This window comes from Stegastes partitus, unplaced genomic scaffold, assembly GCF_000690725.1.
Source record: "Stegastes partitus isolate 25-593 unplaced genomic scaffold, Stegastes_partitus-1.0.2 Scaffold570, whole genome shotgun sequence".
NCBI classification, from domain to species: domain Eukaryota; kingdom Metazoa; phylum Chordata; class Actinopteri; family Pomacentridae; genus Stegastes; species Stegastes partitus.
In genome coordinates, this window is record NW_007578301.1 from 228,773 (window position 1) to 247,290 (window position 18,518).

General features: G+C 44.5%; 1 protein-coding gene across 1 annotated transcript; it reads left to right on the top strand.

Annotated features, from left to right (window-relative positions):
• Positions 1 to 12,220: 12,220 nt before the first annotated feature.
• On the top strand, positions 12,221 to 17,826 carry mex3a (mex-3 RNA binding family member A). The gene is given in 4 exon segments (XM_008288683.1): positions 12,221 to 12,263; positions 12,266 to 12,318; positions 12,320 to 12,950; positions 16,004 to 17,826. Coding segments are annotated over 4 exon segments (1,908 nt in total). The 3' UTR covers positions 17,185 to 17,826.
• The last annotated feature ends 692 nt before the right edge of the window (positions 17,827 to 18,518 follow it).

Consider the following 18,518-nt stretch of genomic DNA (forward strand, 5'->3'; position numbering starts at 1 on the left):
TAAGTCGGCTGGGATAGGCTCCAGCCCCCCCGCGACCCTAGTGAGGATTAAGCGGTGTATAGATAATTAACCTTACCATGTTTCTGGACTGTGGGAGGAAGTCGGAGAACCTGGAGAGAACCCACGCTGCACGGGGAGAACATGGAGACTCCGCACAGAAAGATCCCGGGTGTCCTCACCAGGACGCCAACCGGCGACGTTCTAGCTGCAAGGCGATGGGATGGTGCTAACCACCGAGCCACCTTGCAGCCCTCCTTGAGAACTTGTTGTACCAAATTTCACCCAGTGCAGTATCTGCTACATGATAAATGTCCTGGAAAACTGCAGCCTGAAGCACTGCCTCCTTGGTGGCTTCTGTGTCAAGGAAGATGTCCATGTACTCATCCATGTCCCCTGCACATGTTTTCTGCACGTTTTGTGCAGGGGACATGGATGAGTACATTGACATCTCCAGCTGCAAGAAGAATGGGGTCCCGTGCATCTGGGCCTGTAGAATCTGTAAAGGCATCACATGCGGAAACTGCAGTCATGATGTTGTTGAGTCTGAAGAAGACATAGACAATGACTCTTGAAGCTTCTGACATTGTGAAGGGGAAATAACTCAGTGCTATATACTCCTCAAAAAAAAAAGGGAACACCTAAACAACACTTAAACTTCAACATTTTAAGGCATGTTATTACACACCTTTACAAACATATTGGTGAAGAAATTGTTTGGCAACGATTGAGTTGCCAGATTTTGATATTTTTCCCTTACTAAATATAGAAAACGTTAAAAAAATACATGTTGGTGTTTGCTTGACAGCAATTTGTCACTTTGTGTCCGTTTTTTTCAGCTATAGCACATGTCTTTAAAGGCTGTTCTCCACAAATTTGTGCCCCCCCCCCTCTTTCAAGTTTTATTCCTCTTTATATTCTGAAGGGTTTTGCAGAGGGTTTTGTTCATATATTATTCACAGGCTGATTTATAGAACATTTTATTCCTAGAAACGTGGAGAAAAACATGGTGAAAATTGATTTTTTTTCCTAGTTGTTGATGGTATTTTTCTGAATTATGGAGCAATAAAAAGAGATATCTAAAATCCCCTCTATAAAAACTTTGGATTTTAATGTAACAACAACATGAATTAAATTTTTTACCTGGCACTATACGATGTTCAGATTTCTGCTATGGAAATGAATGTAAATTGAGTACATATTTATTTATCTCATACCTTATTTGAATATTTAACTCATTTGTTTGTTTGTTTGTTTGTTTTGTTCCTGTCGTATTTGTACTCAGTGTGGCCTTACTTTTCACTGTAATTAAAGTCCTGCATCTCTGTGGAAACAGCACAGCCATGGGGGGAAGTAGGGAGAACTTTAAATTGTCTGTTGCCAGTTCGACACAGTTAAAATGTGATGAATCATAAAAACAGACAAAAATAGAAACATTAGAATCACAGGAAGATCCCAGGTATCTTCACCGGGGCACAAACCAGCAACCTTCTTGCTGCGAGGCAAAGATGCCAACCACCGAGCCACCTTGCACCTTGCAAACCTCAGAAGTTATGACACAGAATAGATTAACTCAGCATTGTGAGTAATATTTCCACAGTAGTGTTTAAAAGTTGAAAGTACACACTGGAGCCTCACTTCATTTTTTTTGCTTTCCTCACCAAAGGTAAATGTTTTGTTTTGGTTTGTTTTCATATAACAGTTCAGGTATCAGTTATCGGTACACCTATAAAATATCTGTGCCACTTATTTCACTCGGAAACCCCTGGAGAGCCTATAGGGGCCAATCTGATTCTGAGGCCCCCTTCTTTGGCAATGATTGATACACTGACCTGAGCTGGGTTTCACATGAATTGATAATTTAATTAAGGTGGCAGCCAGGGAGCATCATACAACTATTCCTCAAGGCAACTATAGTGGCACGGCTGCCATTATCAAATGGTACAGATGGCCCAGCTGAATGGTGCAGTCAGTTTAATTCCCTGCGATCCCAAACTCATTCTAAATACAAACAAAAACAGAAATTAAAAACAACTCAAGTGTGCTGCTGGAGATATTCTACCGAGCTCTTCATGGATGTGCTTATCATTATATAACAGCCGAGCATGAATTTTACATGACCTATGTTACCAAGCTGTAAATGGTTTGTTTACATTCATAATGTTCATAAATGATGGAACAGGATAGTGGGTCACTTAGAGGCATCATGATCACTGAGAAAACAAGGCCCACACATGCTGTGATGTAGCCGACTCTGGTACTAAAACTGCACCTTCAGGGCAGTATTACTTTGCCATCTGTAACTCTATAGAAATGATTACACAAACCAGCTAATGAACATGTGCATATGCTGATGCTTTGGTTAAAGAAATGTCCCGTTAGGATGAAGAAACAGCAGGTGGATCTGCCAGGGCACATTTATTCAAATAAAATCTACCATCCAAGATTATTAATAACAGTAATGAAGCTAATAACAACAGCTACAACACGATACGATATTTCAATACAAAATAAAAAGGCTGTCTAGCCCACTGACAACCAAACAGTTTCTAAATGTTTTTGCTCTTGTCACACTGCCAGCAGTTCAGCCGAAAAGTCCTGGTTGCAGCTGAGTCTGTTTTGACCTCCCAGTTTTGCTTAGGAGTGCAGAATTGTTTTTGTTTTTTTACTGAGTCCTGCGAACATTTTATTTTTGGTTAATATCTAAAGAATGAGACATCTAGAATGAATATCATGATTTGATTACATTTTCCAAGGGAAGCACATCACAGATAAAAAGTGAAAGAAAGTTAAAAATCGTGTGATTCCTTTTGTTCTAACAGCTTATAAATGGTGTAATTATGTATGTAAGTACGGAGAAAAAAAAGAAATAAATTAAAGCCGCAAGCAGCGATGGACGGGTCCTCGCTGTACGATTGTTGGTCTATGTGGCACAAACGTGCTCCAGGTGGGACTCTGATCCGGCGTGTCGAGTTTGGGGCAGATCGGAGCACCTGCGGTCTTGTTACGAGCCACTTCCTGTTCAGTGGCGAGCCGCGGCATCATGCGTGTTGGCCGTGGTGGGAAACGCACTCTGGCTGAGATTTGGAGCACACGTGTAAAGTTTCAGGCCAATCAGAGGACACACAGGCCAGTTAGACATTATGTCTCGTATTCTGGCTTTTAATGGCGTTGTGGCGAAATTCAAGGGGTCACCATTTCCACGCTGTCACACTTTTGCAGACCGTTTTACTAACTTTTAATCACCACCTCCTTTGGTTTGTGCTGGCCAAATTTCAGGTGTGTACGACCTTCCCTGTAGGAGGAGATAGATATTGAAAATGGCCAAAAATGGCCAAAAGTCAGCCAAAATTGGCAAAATTGTCACCAGGGTTTTTCAAAATGGCACACTTCCTGTTGGGTTTAGGGCTTGGCGCTGATTGACTTTTTTGTGCGTCCTGACCTGCTACACATGCCCACTGAATCTTGTAGCTGTAGGTGAAATGGCCTTCCGACAGGACTCTGTTGAATGCCAGAAACACAGCAAAAATGGACAAAATGGCCACTGATCGAAATTGCACGGGCCACCATTTCCAAACCGGGCCTCATCTGTGGAGCATTTGAGCAACTTCTAATCACAACGTCCTGTAGTTTGTGCTGGCCAAATTTCAGATGTGTGTGACGTACCCCCGAAGAGGAGATAGATTTTGACAATGGCCAAAAATGGCCCGACATGCTCGCCGTTTTTCCAACATGGCAGATTTTCTGTTGGGTTTACAGAAACATGCTAATGGACCTTTTTGTGCAGCACGAGTTGTTACACATGTGTGCCGAATTTCATAGTTGTAGGTGAAACGTAGCCACAATGGGACTCTGTTGAAATACTGTAGGGACCGTGTTGCATTTTAGAGCTTGGCACTAGGCGCTGTGGAGCCATTTTGGCAGTGACATGTCCAAGTCCCTTAAAATATCAAATTTTTTGCCAGTCCTGGTGTGTGTGGCGATTTTGGTGAGTTTTCATGAGTGCTTAGACCCTCTAATTTGAGTTTCTAAATTGCGTCAAATAATAATAACAAACCTAACGGTTTCAATAGGGTCCTTGCACTGGTGTGCTCGGACCCTAATGATTTCTTGATGGGGCTGTAGAATCAGTGACAAAGTTTGCACCCCAAGTTTGAGAACCACTGCCATACGTTACTGCATATGTCGCTGTTTACTGAACAACGCTCGCGCCACACGGAAGTCCTCACAGGACCCAAGACTAACTCTTTTTTTACCAGTGCGACCAAGTTTATCATCTGTTCGCACTTCTCACCTTGTCACAGGCAAAACATGTGACTTGCTGAATATTTTCTTATCAATAAACTCTACAATTTACGATGTTCCCTGAATGCCCAACACTGCAGGCTGTGGTAGCTGCTGTTGGTGGCTGCAGTGCTCAGACCGGTGTGTGACCAAAAATGACTTTAAAAAGAGTAAACTAGGGCGTTCTATTGTCAGATTTGTTCAAGATGAAACTGAGTAATTTTTTTACATGCAGTCCTTTCTAGCAGCAAAATAAACAGCATCACTTTCAAGGCCACGCTCTCGCGAGAAATTAACATTGTAACCCCCATAAGAGTAGATACTGAGCAAGATAGTTATCTGTAGTTTACTTTAGTACTCGCGAGTGCCCGACCCAGTGCAGGACTCTGCTGTGAAGGTGGAGACATGCGGCGGTGGTGTATTGGCAACAATTTAAAAAAAAAAAAGAAAGAAATTTGAAGGAGCGGCGGCTAGGATTTAGGAATGGCGGCCCGCCACTCCTAAATGAATATAGAGGAAACACTGGAGGAGGTTTGGTGCTCCCTACTTTTTTTTTTCTTTTTTAAGTATCTAGATCATTTCCTTAAGTAAAAGTAGCAGCACCACAGTGCACTCAAAAAAATGTTTCAAGCCCTTCTTAGAAGTGACACATTCAAAGGTTGTTGGCTTTATTTATTTATATCTATCTAAAACATATACATGTATATGTATTGAATAGTAATAATAAATAGCTTCCTGAGACACAATCCCCTCAATATTTAGAGCACATTAAGTGTTATAGTGCTATTTCCAACATTAAATTGACACACAAAAGGTACAAATTAGTGCAGAAAAATTCCCCAGAATACAAGAAACCAAATGTCTGATGCTCAAATATTCCCGTTCCTGCCAATGGTCAAACAATCTACGCCCAAGTTATTGAATTAATATTACTGATATGCTAATATGTAACATTCATGTTTTTCAGGGTGGAGCTGCTTTTTAATACTATTCATCTGTACACATGTTGGTCCTTAAGAAAACCTGCAGACTAGCTTTCAGCTGTCTAACGTATTACAGACAGTTGCATACCATAATACTGCAGCTTGCAATTGCTTCCTAGTTTACGAACTTTTGCTGTCCAGAGTGTTGGAAAACTGAGATCATTTAATCTCTACAAATGCAGCCAATTCTGTAAAAATAATCACATTTTATTAATAGACAAAAATTAGCTATTAAATCAAGCATTTACATGCATGTAATGTAGTAAAAAGCACAACTTTTCCTATAGAAATGTGGGAAAATAGATGTATTTATTATCAGCTGTGGTGGCAGAAATATTCAGACCCTTTTCTTATGTAAATTAGGCTCTGCTACAAATAAAAGTAAGCAATTCAAATTTTTAAGCAAAAGAACAGAATATTGGCAGCAAAGTAGAGCAAGTAAAAGTTGTCATTATGCAGACTGACACTGCTATTTCACTGTATAAATTATATTACTATATTACTGTTTTATGTGCATTTTAATGTTGGACATGTGGTGTGATGCAACACATCTCTTCAGCTGGTTGTGTATTTTCATTTATTTCATTTTAATTTCAAAGTAACCAGTAACTACACACATTTTGAACTTTTTTAGTTCAAAATGTAAAATGGACAAAAGCAGCAACATCAGAATTCCCCTACATGCATCACATTAGTAAATGTTCTAAGTTACTTTCCATCGCTGACATTAAAACATATGTATTTTACAGTGTAACCTTAATAAAAAAGTGCATTGGTGCTTGGCTCTGTGCAATCAGGTGTGAGATGTTTAATGTCTAAGCAGCCCTCATATTCTAGCTCCTTATATGAAATCTGACCCTTTAGCAGATTAAAAAGTGCAGTCTCTCATTGTGTCCAGTAAAAGCAGCGTCTGCATCCACTGACTGTCTGCAATATATTCAGTGAAATGATAACAGATGCCAAGAATAAAAGTGAGGGCTGAGAAGGACTCTGGAGTTCAAAGCTCTCCGTGATGCTCGTGAGATCACCACCATACGGGAAGCAAAGCGGTGAGGTGAGCCTTACTCATCACTAGGCGTGTCGCTCGCTGTATGGCATCAATGTGATTAGACAGACAGACGGGGGAGGAGAGGGGAGGAGAGGCAAGAGGAGGGGGGTGGAAGTAGAGAAAGTGAGGCAGAGAGATGACCTAATACCCGTAAAAAGCAATGAAGTCATACAACCTGACTCTTGTTCCCAGTTGACACCAGCTCTCCCAATCACAACATCCCCAGAGTGTTTGTTTCCTGACGCTGAGGTGAATGTGTGTGTTGGTCAACAGCTTCATATAAAGACTGCATGGGCCTGAGAGTTGTTGTGTGCATAGCTTACAGGTGGAAGAACGTTTACCCGAAAGCTGATGATTTTTGTGTTAATTACTTATACAGCGAGCAAATTTAACAAATAATCTCATGGTTCTAGCTTCTAAAATGTGAGGGTTTGCTGTTTGTCATTGATTTGCAACTAATCATGGACTTTCTGTTGGACAAAACAAACACTCTGGAGTCATCTCCTTGAGCTCCAAGGAAGGGGTTCCCAAACTTTTAAGCCTTTGGACCTCAAAATAATGGTGTCAGAGACTTGTGACCTGCAACTATCCCAGAAGGGGATTGAAGCTGAGTGGCAAGCCAGTCGAAGTGTGTCTCCAGCAGAGTAAGCTGCATTTTGCCAGACCGCATCTCTAGGACTCCCATTTGTCAGCAACAAGGCCACCTACTGAATATAATAACTAGGGGAGTAGAACATATTGAAACAAGGACTGCATTTCTGGCCAAGCAGGACAATTATAGCGTATATCCTGAACATGAATTGAACAGCAAAGTTATGGATGTCTTGGCAAAGGTCGTGTCTCGCCTCTCTCCAGGCTTTCAAATATCCGTTTGAGATCTCCTCACTATAAAGTGTGATCTAATTATGCTAATTACTCAATTTGCTCAACATGCATCTCTTGGCAACCAAGTCAAATTACTGGACAGAAAGTACTATTTGGGTGGAATAAAACTTTAAAACCATAAGGTGTTCTCCAATCACAACAACTGTACAAGAGGTGGATTTCTACATGACTCAACTGTTGAAATTGTATTAAGGCTTGAAGTTATGCACAATTAAAGGTGACTACTTGAATCAGTCCAAGTCCTCCCTCAACTCCACTCACACTCCAACATTTTGCTTATTATTGGATTAACCCATGCATGCACTATTAGGCCTATCCAAACAAAGAAAGCAACTGTCTACCAACCATCATATTTTTATCTCTATGTATAAACTGTAGCAATGAGTAAACATGTATGTAGGAGCAGCCGACTCGCAGGGTTTTTTAAATCTTTTGCAACAACAGCTTGTGGGATGTTTTAAAGTGGCCGGAAGCTGTCAGTGTGTTCCAACCACGTTCAGGGGCAATTTTAGGGGAGGAAAAAGTACCTACAACTAAATAAATGTTTTCAAGAACTCTTTTGGCCTCTCGATGACCCCGTCCAGTAGCAGTCTTCTCCCCTCCTTGTCACTATGAACAACGTAACTAATCATATAAGTTACTCTCCATTGTTCTATTTCCTTCAAATGAGCAGGAGCTTCGTAGAGTAACCACCGTTTGTCATCGTATTGGTGCACATGGAGCTATGCATCATCTTCACAGAGCTCTGTGACCACAAGTGAGACGACTGGAACTCCATTCATTCCTATGGGAGCCTCTGTAATCTCTGATGTGTTTGCAAAACTTAAGTACATTGAAAAATTTTTACTTTTGCGGTGGACTTTGGAGAGACCGCACTGTGCGAGCAAAAAAGTTAAACAAGCAAACAAGCTAACAGGCTATTGGGTACTTGACTGTGTGACAGTCAAACCAGCTGTAAGGCTAGAAACAAAATTTCTCACAAAGTAACGCCACACCTGGCAGGACAACCTCCTCGCTTATTTCTTGTCGTGAGTTGTTGGTCCGGTTTTTCAATGCTTTGTGTTCATATTCCATAAAACTGTATAAACTGAAAAATTTGTTCTCTCCGATGCTAGGAAATGTATTTCCTTGAGTTGAACACCAGGAGGCTTATTCCGTATATTATACAGAATTATGTACTGCAAACAAACCTGTGTGAAAACAAGGCGGAAACCTTGCAGTTGTTAGATCTTATTCCGCAACACAAACAAACGGCTAAAAGGGACAATGATGTTGCTATTCTTGGAAACACTTTCTCTACCCAGTGCCTTCTCAGAGTCCCTGCAGGGGAAAATTTATTGATAAATCATATCTATTTGTTTTTATATGTTATCGGATTTTTTGAAAATCATCTTTTGACCTCACCCTGAGTGTTTTGCAACTCAGTGAAAAGGTTTTGTTCTGAATGTATTATTTTTGGTTGCCTTTGTTGGTTTGTCCTACAGGTTTCTTTATGGCACTATACACTTTTTGTTAGATTTTGCAACTTTTTGTTGTCTTTTTTTTTTTTAAGTGTTGTTGAATTGTAAATATATTTTTTGTAGATTATTACATGTTTCTTTCTTCACATAACTTCTGTTCAAAGTTTTGTTACATATTTTAAATAGAATGTAAAGATTTTGTGATTTTGATAATAAAAGAATAAAACATTAAGTGTGTCACTCTGGAAAGCTGTGGTGTGAATTTTTCTCCATGTTTCTTCACTTTCAGACTCAACTGATGACAGAAATAATTGACAGATTAAAGCACTTACGCTGCTCACTGAGCAAATCTTCAAGCAGTGCAAAAAGTGGATAAGCAATGTAAAATTAAAACCTACATTTCAAATGAATTACATGTAAACATCAGGTCTGTCTTTTGTCTGAGATCATGAACAATAAGGGGTCCCGTTCCAGATTGCTGTGTTAAAGGTCAATGCTCAGTCTGCAGATAAAACTAAACAAACTAGTGGTTCTAAACCAGGCCCCATGTCGCTCTCTGGTTTCTTAAACGACTGTTTACTTGGTTTGTTGGCTGGTTTTATTGTACATCATTATGTGTGTAACAAGATGTGCTGCTGCCTGCTATCCAGTGGAAAAAAGAATTAACAGTGGAACAAACTTAGAACAAATAAAAACAAATATAAACGAGCAAACACGTAAACAAATCAAAGTTTTCTAATAAGAGATCCTGGAGGGAAAGCCCCCGAACACAATGTGGCCTCTGCATTTCATTTATTCAGCTGATCGACTTTGGGGCTCTCGTTGGCTCATGAGCACAAGATGTGGTATCATTTGCATGAGGTCTTACATCATCCCCGATAGCCCGTTCACTATGGCATCAGCACATGGTGCTTGGCCAACTCGTCCCTTTGTGCTCGCAGAAGCCTCATTCAAGTGACAGCGGGGCACCAGAAAAGTCCTGAAAAGGACATCTGGACATGGAAGTCAAAGGGATGTCCTTTAGGGATTCTCAGACGTTTCTTTACAGCCTATTAAGCCTGTCCTCTTTGAAAGACAGATACTGTCCATAGGTGAAAGCCATATTTGCATGAGCTCTCAGACAAAGAGTTTGGTGTGCGGCGCAGTAAACCACAGCATCTCCGCAAAGATGCCAGTCATCCTTTCATTAGGGGGGGAGGAAAAGGGGAGGAACAGCACTACTGTGATGAGCAGATGGTCAAGATCACAGAGTTTTTTATGTGCAAGTAACATGACCTCAGCACTCTGCAGCCAACGCACACGCATGCAAACGCAGGAGCACAAATGACAACTGTAGCCCACAGCTCCAGGCAAGCAGGTCTGAATGAGAAACTGACCTGCTGCTGTGGCCCATTCAGAGCCGCAGAAGGTTTAGTTCAGGGTCACAAAGATTATGTGGCACAACAGCAGCATGGCCAATCCGATAGGCCACACCAAACTCACACATGAGGCGGAGAGCGCAGTGTGGCAGGAGGGGAAACACTATCCCAGATCCATGCTTTTTATTGATTGGGCTCTGGACTCCCAGCAGACCCCTTTTAATGGAGCCAGACGACCTCTTGGACACGCCGGCCCAGTGCTGTCCCCCCGTCCCAGCCGCACTCTCACCCAATCCTCCGGCCTCTCCGCTGGGTGGGGGATTGGGAGCAGACCCCCTGGGCCCACCCTCTGGTCCTCCATGCATCACGCCATCCCGCTCTCCTCCTGCTGCTGCTGTTTTTTATCCACGTTATTGGGTGGGGTGGGGGATGTTTTAATCCTGGCCTCATACCAGGAGTCTCCCTGTGAGTTCTCATCTGCAACACGCCCTCCGGGAACGAACCCCGTCCTGATTGGCACCCAGAGAGCGCGTCTAGACTATGATTATGCATGTAAATACACCTGCTCTGTCTTTCTGCTATCACTTTATCACAGCATTGATGTCGTTTCTATTTTCAGACTCGTCGTTTGGAATTTTGTGATTATATTATTGCTCCATTCTACATGTTATTAAAAAGCAGAAGGCATTCTCACTAGAAATGCTAAAATATTCATGCTGGAGAGTCACATGTCATGCTCAGTCTGTCATATAAGACTGTTTTTGTCTCTGTTTTTACACTTGTATCCCAGCTGCAGCTGTGGGGAAGATGTAAAATAATAGACTGAAATAAACGGTTGGGGGTAAACACACAAATAATATACGGGGTGAATTCAACACCTCCACTGGGAACAGGAGAGCACAAGAGATTATTGCATTTCCAAGTGGCGAACCCTCCAGCTTCTCATTAAAAACACCTGCATGTGCAGAAAATGAAATGTTTTGAGGGAGTAAATGTCCCCAGAGTTTGCCTTGTCATTCAGGTGGCCTTATGCAACGCTGTACATCCCAGCATGCATGTATGCACAGATGGTAATCTTGAGTTACACTTGACTGACACTTGGTGGAAGCTAAAAACATGGACATCAGTTGTTGCTCATGCACTGTATAGCAATTTACACAGCAGGTGCAACAATTCCTTAAAGCTGTATTTATGGCAGGGGACCCCAGTGTGATCATAATTTACAACTCTGGGGTAGAATAGCATGCAAGAAATGCATTTCTACTGCTTTTGTTGGCTTATTTATTGCAGATGAATTTAATAATTTATTTAATTTAAGTTGCAGGTACTTTGCTCTACCTGTGTGAACCACAGAATCCTCACAAAATGGGGGTGGAAGAAACACTGATGACATGTGTCACTGTAAAAATAATGATTTTTTTTTTGTTGTTGTTTTTTTTGGGATGCTTTTCACTGCAGTTGGAATCTTTACGTTGCTACAGCGGTGCCGTCGGCGTGGCTTCTGTCGAGGACATCTTGGGGAGTCTCTATACGCGAAACGAACGGCGCGGTTCTTTGTTCACCGGAGCCGCCGCTGCTGCTGCAAAACCCTCCTTTTTTTGAAAACGGGAAATGGGGGGCTTTTCTGACGGTCCCCCCACTGCATAGGGTCTGCAACGCCTGTCTGACAACTCCCTTTCTCCTCTCCTCCTCGTATACAGCCCACCCCCCCTCAGACACCCTCTTTGCCTCCTATATAACATCCTCATGCGCAACGGCGCCGGAGACAACAGCGCGGTGACCTGCCGCAAAGCGCGGCTCCACAGAGGTGGGCGGACCCCCTCTCCCCCTCCCCCCCCAAAAATAATAATGCCACTAAACTCCTTTACGCGTAAAATTCATGCGAGCGGCTCCACGCTGCGCCTGGCGGTGTGCAGGAGCTGCTGCTGTTTCATCTGCTAATGATAAAGTTGACATCATCTTTGCAGCGGCTCCACGACACGACCATGTGCGCACTGTACTTGCACCTTTTCATACGCAACTGTTTACATCCCGGACTCTTACATAAGTCTCGCAAAAAAAAAAAAAAAAAAAAAAAATGCGGCTTTCAGGCTCCACTGCGGCTCCGGAGCTCCGAGCGTCCGGATCGTGTTTTTCCTCCCAGTTCTATAGGTGCCGGGAGGTGGCTCGGTGCGAGATGCCACACGCTTGTGAACCTGAGACGGAATGGTACAACGGGAGGGCGGCTCGTTTTGTCTCGGCGAGGAGGGGAGCTGTGTAAACCAGACTGGGTGGAGCAACGCATCGCCCAGCCCCATCTATCGTGCAGACGGCCTTGTGTCCCGTCCGCCCGGAGCTCGGAGAGAGACTACTGTACTGAGAGTGTGACGGCTGGAGAGAGAGGGGGCCGGTCTATGGGAGGGACTAGCGCAAAGGGGGGAATTGGAAGAAGGAGGGGGCGAGGAGGAGGCGGCACGGGTGCTGTTTCTCCAGTCTCTTTCCCCTGTCTTTGTCTCACACACTCTTTTGTTAGCCATGCCTAGCCTGCTGGTTCTAGCAGGGATCATGGAGAAAAATGGGGGCTACGGCGGGGATCTGGCCGGCTCCGGCTTCGGCAGCGAGGGTCTCCTTGTGCCGCCCGACGAGGAGGAAGACGACTCCCGTGCCCTCAGGGTCGCGCTGGGCCAGTTGTCTCTGCTGGGGCTCGGGGAAGGCGAGGACGGCGGCGGAGCCCCAACAACAGGAGTACAGGACCGGAGCAACAACAACAACAACCACCACAACCACACGAACAGCGTCGGAGGCGGCGGGGACACAGCGATTCTGCAAGGGAAGAGCAAGTTTTGCGCCCTGTACGAGAGCTCCTCAAGTGAGACGAAAGGACGAGGCTGCAACATAACAGAATGCGTCCCGGTGCCCAGCTCCGAACATGTGGCCGAGATAGTGGGCAGACAAGGTAAACCGCTGGCTTGCAAATTATTCCCTCCAAACTTGTGCTTTTATCGCGCTCACAGTGCTGCATTATCCGCGCCGTGCGTCCCCGCGCGCTTTGCTTTTTGTTCTCCAACAGTTACCTGGTGTTATTTGACAAAGAAAAGGGAGTGGTGTGTGTGTGTGTGTGTGTGTGTGTGTGTGTGTGTGTGCTCGCTCGCGTGTTTTTTGTACTCCCCCGAGACATCAGCCTCCCACTTTTTCCTGCTACAACGTTGCAAGTTCTCCTGGTTCCGCGCTCGCACGTCCAAAACGAGCTGCTTTGTTATGTTTTTTTTTTTGTTTTGTTTTTTTGTTTTTTTTCTTCTTTTTTTTTTCTAAGTGGATTTGCAGGGAGGCAGGAGAGAGCCCCCCGTTCCCCCTCCTGGGCGAATTATTCTACATCCACCACGCCATCAATGTCAGCGCACAGACACACACTGGAGCAGGGAGAGCACTTGCTTCCTTTGTCGTCTGAGACGCGCCAGACTGTTCAAAAAGGCAACGTGCAGCGGGCGAACACGGGAATGTCTTTCACTTTCAAAGAAAATAACCGAAATCAGGCAGCCATGCTCCACGGTGGAACGTGTTTTTGCTCTTTCCACATTTATTCATCTCGGTGTTTATGTTGCGCACTGCCCCAGTGACACAATTGGACAATAGAGCGAGCGTGGTCACCTTGTTTTTTCTTCTTCCTCCAAATGAGGTAGTTGAAAAGTTCAATCCCAGACAGATTCTGCTCGTTTTTTTTGTTTTTGTTTTGTTTTTTAATTCCGGAGGTTTTTATTGAACAAAGAGCTGAAGTTGAATGACAGCAGCTGTCAAACAAAGGTGTGAGTCTGGGGATGAGGGGAGGGGCGCATGAACACAGTGTTGCTGCTTGGCACTCGGGATGGTCTTAAAGGTGACTCAGCGAGAAGTTGCACCAGGAGGTGGAAATCCTGGTTTTTAAAAGCACAATATTCCTGTTGTTGTTGTATTTCTGCAGCACTACCGAGCTGCACAAGTTGAAGCAGGAGATTTCTGCTGTGTGCTGGTGGTGTTTATGTGGCTGCACCCTTTGTGGTGAACCCGGTGGGTGAGGGAAGGGGGGAGACCAGGATGGGGCAGTACAGCATCTGAGAGCTGAATGGGAGTCACGCCTTGGAGCTCAGCACAAGGGGCTCCTCATGAGCCCCACTTCACTGCACACTCTCAATACCACATGGTTGTCTGTCAGGAGAGGGAGGAATGGGGGGGTTGGACAGAGAGGGGGAGACACAAAGACTGCAGGGTGGGTGAGGTTCCATCAGTGAATCCTGATTTATCTCGTCACAAAAACAAACAAGGTCTCGCTGGAGGTTCAGAGGAGTTGAGATGGCTTCTTTTGCAGACACTCCCCTTTTTCGTTCCTCTGTAGTAGTGTCTGCCGCAGCTCCTGCTTTTTACTTCAAAGTGTAAGTTTTGAATTTTAATGCACTGGATGAAGACAGACAGAGGGGTGGGTCCAGGGAGAGGGCCCTTTTGCCCGAAAAGAAGTGCTGATTTGGGGGGGATTGGAGATGAGCTGCTTTTGATTCAGGCCCTTCGTTAGCTGGCACTACATACACGCCCCCTTCCTCTCAGCACCGTGCATCATAGCCCGTCTGGTGAATTTGGCAAATGGAGCATCCTGTCATGAAGAAAGGGTCGGCTATGATTGTTTTCTCCTGCCATTGATTCCCGAAGATGCTCTTGTACCTTCCTCTGGAGCGCTTGACATCGAGGATGGCTTTGTTTTGTGTCTCATTCACCTCTTAACACCACAGTTTAGCAGCTGAAAATAAATTTGTCTCCGGTGACCTTAATTTCTGCTTGTGATTAATTAGTCTTTGCCTATTTTGTTTGCAGATAATTCTTTTAATTAAGACATCAATTTGGGCTAATTAAAATTTAAAATGTAGTTTGAGAAAAGGAATTTGCCAATTGTTCTTTTGGCCCCCGTGGCATGAACCTCCCTGTTACACCAGGCAGCGGCCACACAAGGCATTTTCAGTCCTAACCCTTCATAGCAGCACTGGCCTTGTGTCTGTACCTGTGGTTCTTTGGAAGTAAGTGTTCCTCCACAAAGTGGGCCTTCGTCACAGCATCAGGAAGATATTCTGCTGCACCTTAAGGTGTCTGTGAAGCTTTTGATACCTGCTGCTGCTGCTGTGATATTCAGCTAGTTAATGCAATGACATGCTGCGTGCTCTGAAGCACCCCAGTACAATGAGATCAGGGTGGTTGTCCAGAGAGTCGCACCGGCCTCTTTAAGAGACGAGAAAGGCACGTTTAACTTGTCAGTAAATGAGGAAATCTTAATGAGGAAGCTGCCTGAATTTCTGAATGGAAACCAACCCATATAAATGCTTGATGCAGTCTTAATGGGGTGTAATATAAACAGAGGCCCCATGTCTTTTCTTGCCATCCTCTTCTCGACCTCAAATGTACCTGGCAGTGCTCCTAAATAATTACTGACACTATACATCCTGTTGTGTCCCATTACAGTGTCAGGTGATTTGTCATGAAACAGCATTAACCTGCACTCTCTCACATTAAGACTGCGCCTTAAGAGCACTTAGTAAACTGTTACACACTGGTCAAAAACAGGGCAGATGTGGAGCAATAAATGGCCCAAAAACGAAGCGCACGTGGGTTGACTGTATTGTCTCGCAAGTTCAAGGAGAGGTCAGAAAGTCATTGTGAAAATACGCCGCTGCATCTGCTGTACCTCTGAGGTCTCCAAAAACAGCCGTGTCCAGTACCTCTGCACCACACATGTGTATCTCAGGAAGTTGTGATTTAGAGAAAATAGCACGCTCAGTAACTAGCACTGATGCTCGGGTGCCTGAAACCTCATAAATCATGGTAATTACTCTGTGTATCAAGTTAAAGCGGTCGTGAGCAGAGCAGATATCTGAATTTACACCCAACAAAGGAGAGCTGAGGGTTAGCTTAAGTGTGTTCCTGCTTGTGACCCTTTTAAAGTTGTCATATATATTTGTGTGTATTTTGTAACATACTTTGGTGTCTCTACAGGTTGCAAGATCAAAGCACTGCGGGCCAAGACCAACACCTACATCAAAACCCCCGTCAGAGGAGAGGAACCCGTGTTCTTAATCACTGGCCGGAAGGAGGATGTAGCACTGGCCCGCCGTGAAATCATCTCCGCTGCAGAGCACTTCTCCATGCTCCGGGCGTCCCGTAACAAGCTGGGGGTGTCCTTCAGCGGCTCCCCGCCCACACCTCTTCCGGGTCAGACCACCATTCAGGTGAGAGTGCCATACCGCGTGGTGGGGCTGGTGGTGGGGCCAAAAGGCTCCACCATCAAACGCATCCAGCAGCAGACCTGCACTTACATTGTCACTCCTAGTCGAGATCGTGACCCCGTCTTTGAAATCACCGGATCCCCGAGCAATGCCGAGCGGGCCCGTGAGGAGATTGAAGCGCACATCGCCTTTCGGACAGGAGGCCTGCATGATCACAACAACGAGAATGACTGTCTGGGGCCGAACGGTGGAAGCAGCCCGGCGGGCAGCAGCGGTGGTCTGGAGAGCCGGCTACAGCAGGTGTGGGGGCTGCAGGGGGGCCAGCGCAAGCCTCTCACCAGCAGCTACCGCCAGAACTTCTCAGATGCTATGGTTGGAGGGGGAGGGGGAGGGGGAGGAGGTGGCGGTGGTGGCGGCGGCAGCAGCGAGGGAGGGGGACTCTACAACAAGGGCAACTTCTCCAGCTCCGGAGAGAAGCCCTGCTCTTATTTTGGATCCGAGGGCACCCAAAGCTGGGGCGACCCTGAGTACCCCAAACAGGTGGCCTTCTACGCCCAGCAGCGCTCCAAAAGCTTTGGAGGCCTCCCGCTCCCCTTGACCAGACTCTCCCCCGGCTTGCCCGAGCCCTGTGGAGGCGGAAGCACCAACAACTCTTCAGTCACCAGCATTGTGCCCGTAGCCGGCTCACCTCACGCCCAGGCCCGCCGCGCCCACAGCGAGCCCACCTCAGCCGGTGAGGGCTTCCCAGGCCGTCTGCCAGTACCGGACTCGCCGCCGGCCACCGTGCGGGACTGCATGACCTGCTTTGAGAGCAAAGTGACGGCTGCCTTGGTGCCCTGTGGCCATAACCTCTTCTGCATGGAGTGTGCCATCCGAATCTGTGAGCTCAACCACCCGGAGTGCCCAGTGTGCCACACCCAGGTCACACAGGCCATCCGAATATTCTCTTAAGGAACCACATCAGTTTTTATCATTAGTTTTGTCAGTGTTTGTTCAATAATTATTTACTGTTATTATGATTATTATTATTATAATACACATTTTTGTTTTTCAGAAAATTTAAAAACAATCAAGCAGATATTTTAGAAGGCACTGCTTGCTTTACTAAAAAGTATAAGAAATATTTTTAAGTTTTTCTTTTATATATATATGCATATATATTTTATAAAAGTTTTGTTTATAAGAGAAGTATAGTACCTTGCATTTTCAGTTTTTTGACTGCTGCTGTTTTTCATTCATGAATCACAGTGTAGGCAGAGGTAGACAGTAATGTGAACATTTTATTATTCAAATTTTTTTATTTTACCATGAAGTGGGTTTATATTGACAGAAGAAGATGATTGTCGAGGAACCCAATCTGCACCTGACTGACCTAGAAAGTCAATGTTGTTATTAGAAGGACAAAAAAAAAAAGGAATTTTCATTGCACCTTACAATCATCTTGGTCTAAAATAGGATTGTCAATCATAGCTTGAAATTTCAGGAGCAGATGTGGAGGTGAATTCAGCCTTTTTTTTTCACTTTTACTGTGATTTTGGTTTGATATAATTGGTCCAAAAATATTTTGGCTAAATAAAAATGTGAATAGATTGGTTCCAGTGAGTCAACGCATCTCTGCAAGGAAGCAAACAGCAGACCTTTATTTCCTTCTCATAGCTGAGAGTCTTAGAAGCCAGATAATGCTAAAAAGGGATAGGACTTTACATCATTTATTTATAGTAATTGGTTAAATTTTATTGGTGTCATTATTCACAGAGATAAAGTATCAGTAAATTCTCTGTCCAGTGGCCATTGATTACACTTTGGTCACTGCAGTTTGTTGAAAAGATTCAGTAATGCTCGCTCCTCGTGGCACTTGAAAAGCATGTGGTTCCTCGGTTGGCTTAAAGCACTGATTTAATTTGTGAGGCCGAAAGCCTTGGAATTCATCCAGTTGGCTAGTTCTTGATATCTGTCTCCCCAATGGACTTGTCTCAAAGCCACCTTAACCGCGTTTTATTGTCTTGTGTGGTCATTTGGCCACAGTCGCCGAACAATGTAGGACAAAGCAGGAGCTCCAGTCAACAAGCATTTCTCTGAGGTGTGCATTGTAAATAAGGAGGGGAATCAGTACGTGGACAGAAGCTGAGCAAAACTAAAATGTGTACTGAATCAGCAGCGGATTAAAATAGTTGACACTGTAAAATACAGAGTCTTGAATCAGTAATCCTCTCTCCTTGTCCCCACCACTAACGGCATTATGTGCGAGCTGCGAGGGGCCTGCTGTCTCCCCTGTAATTAGCAAA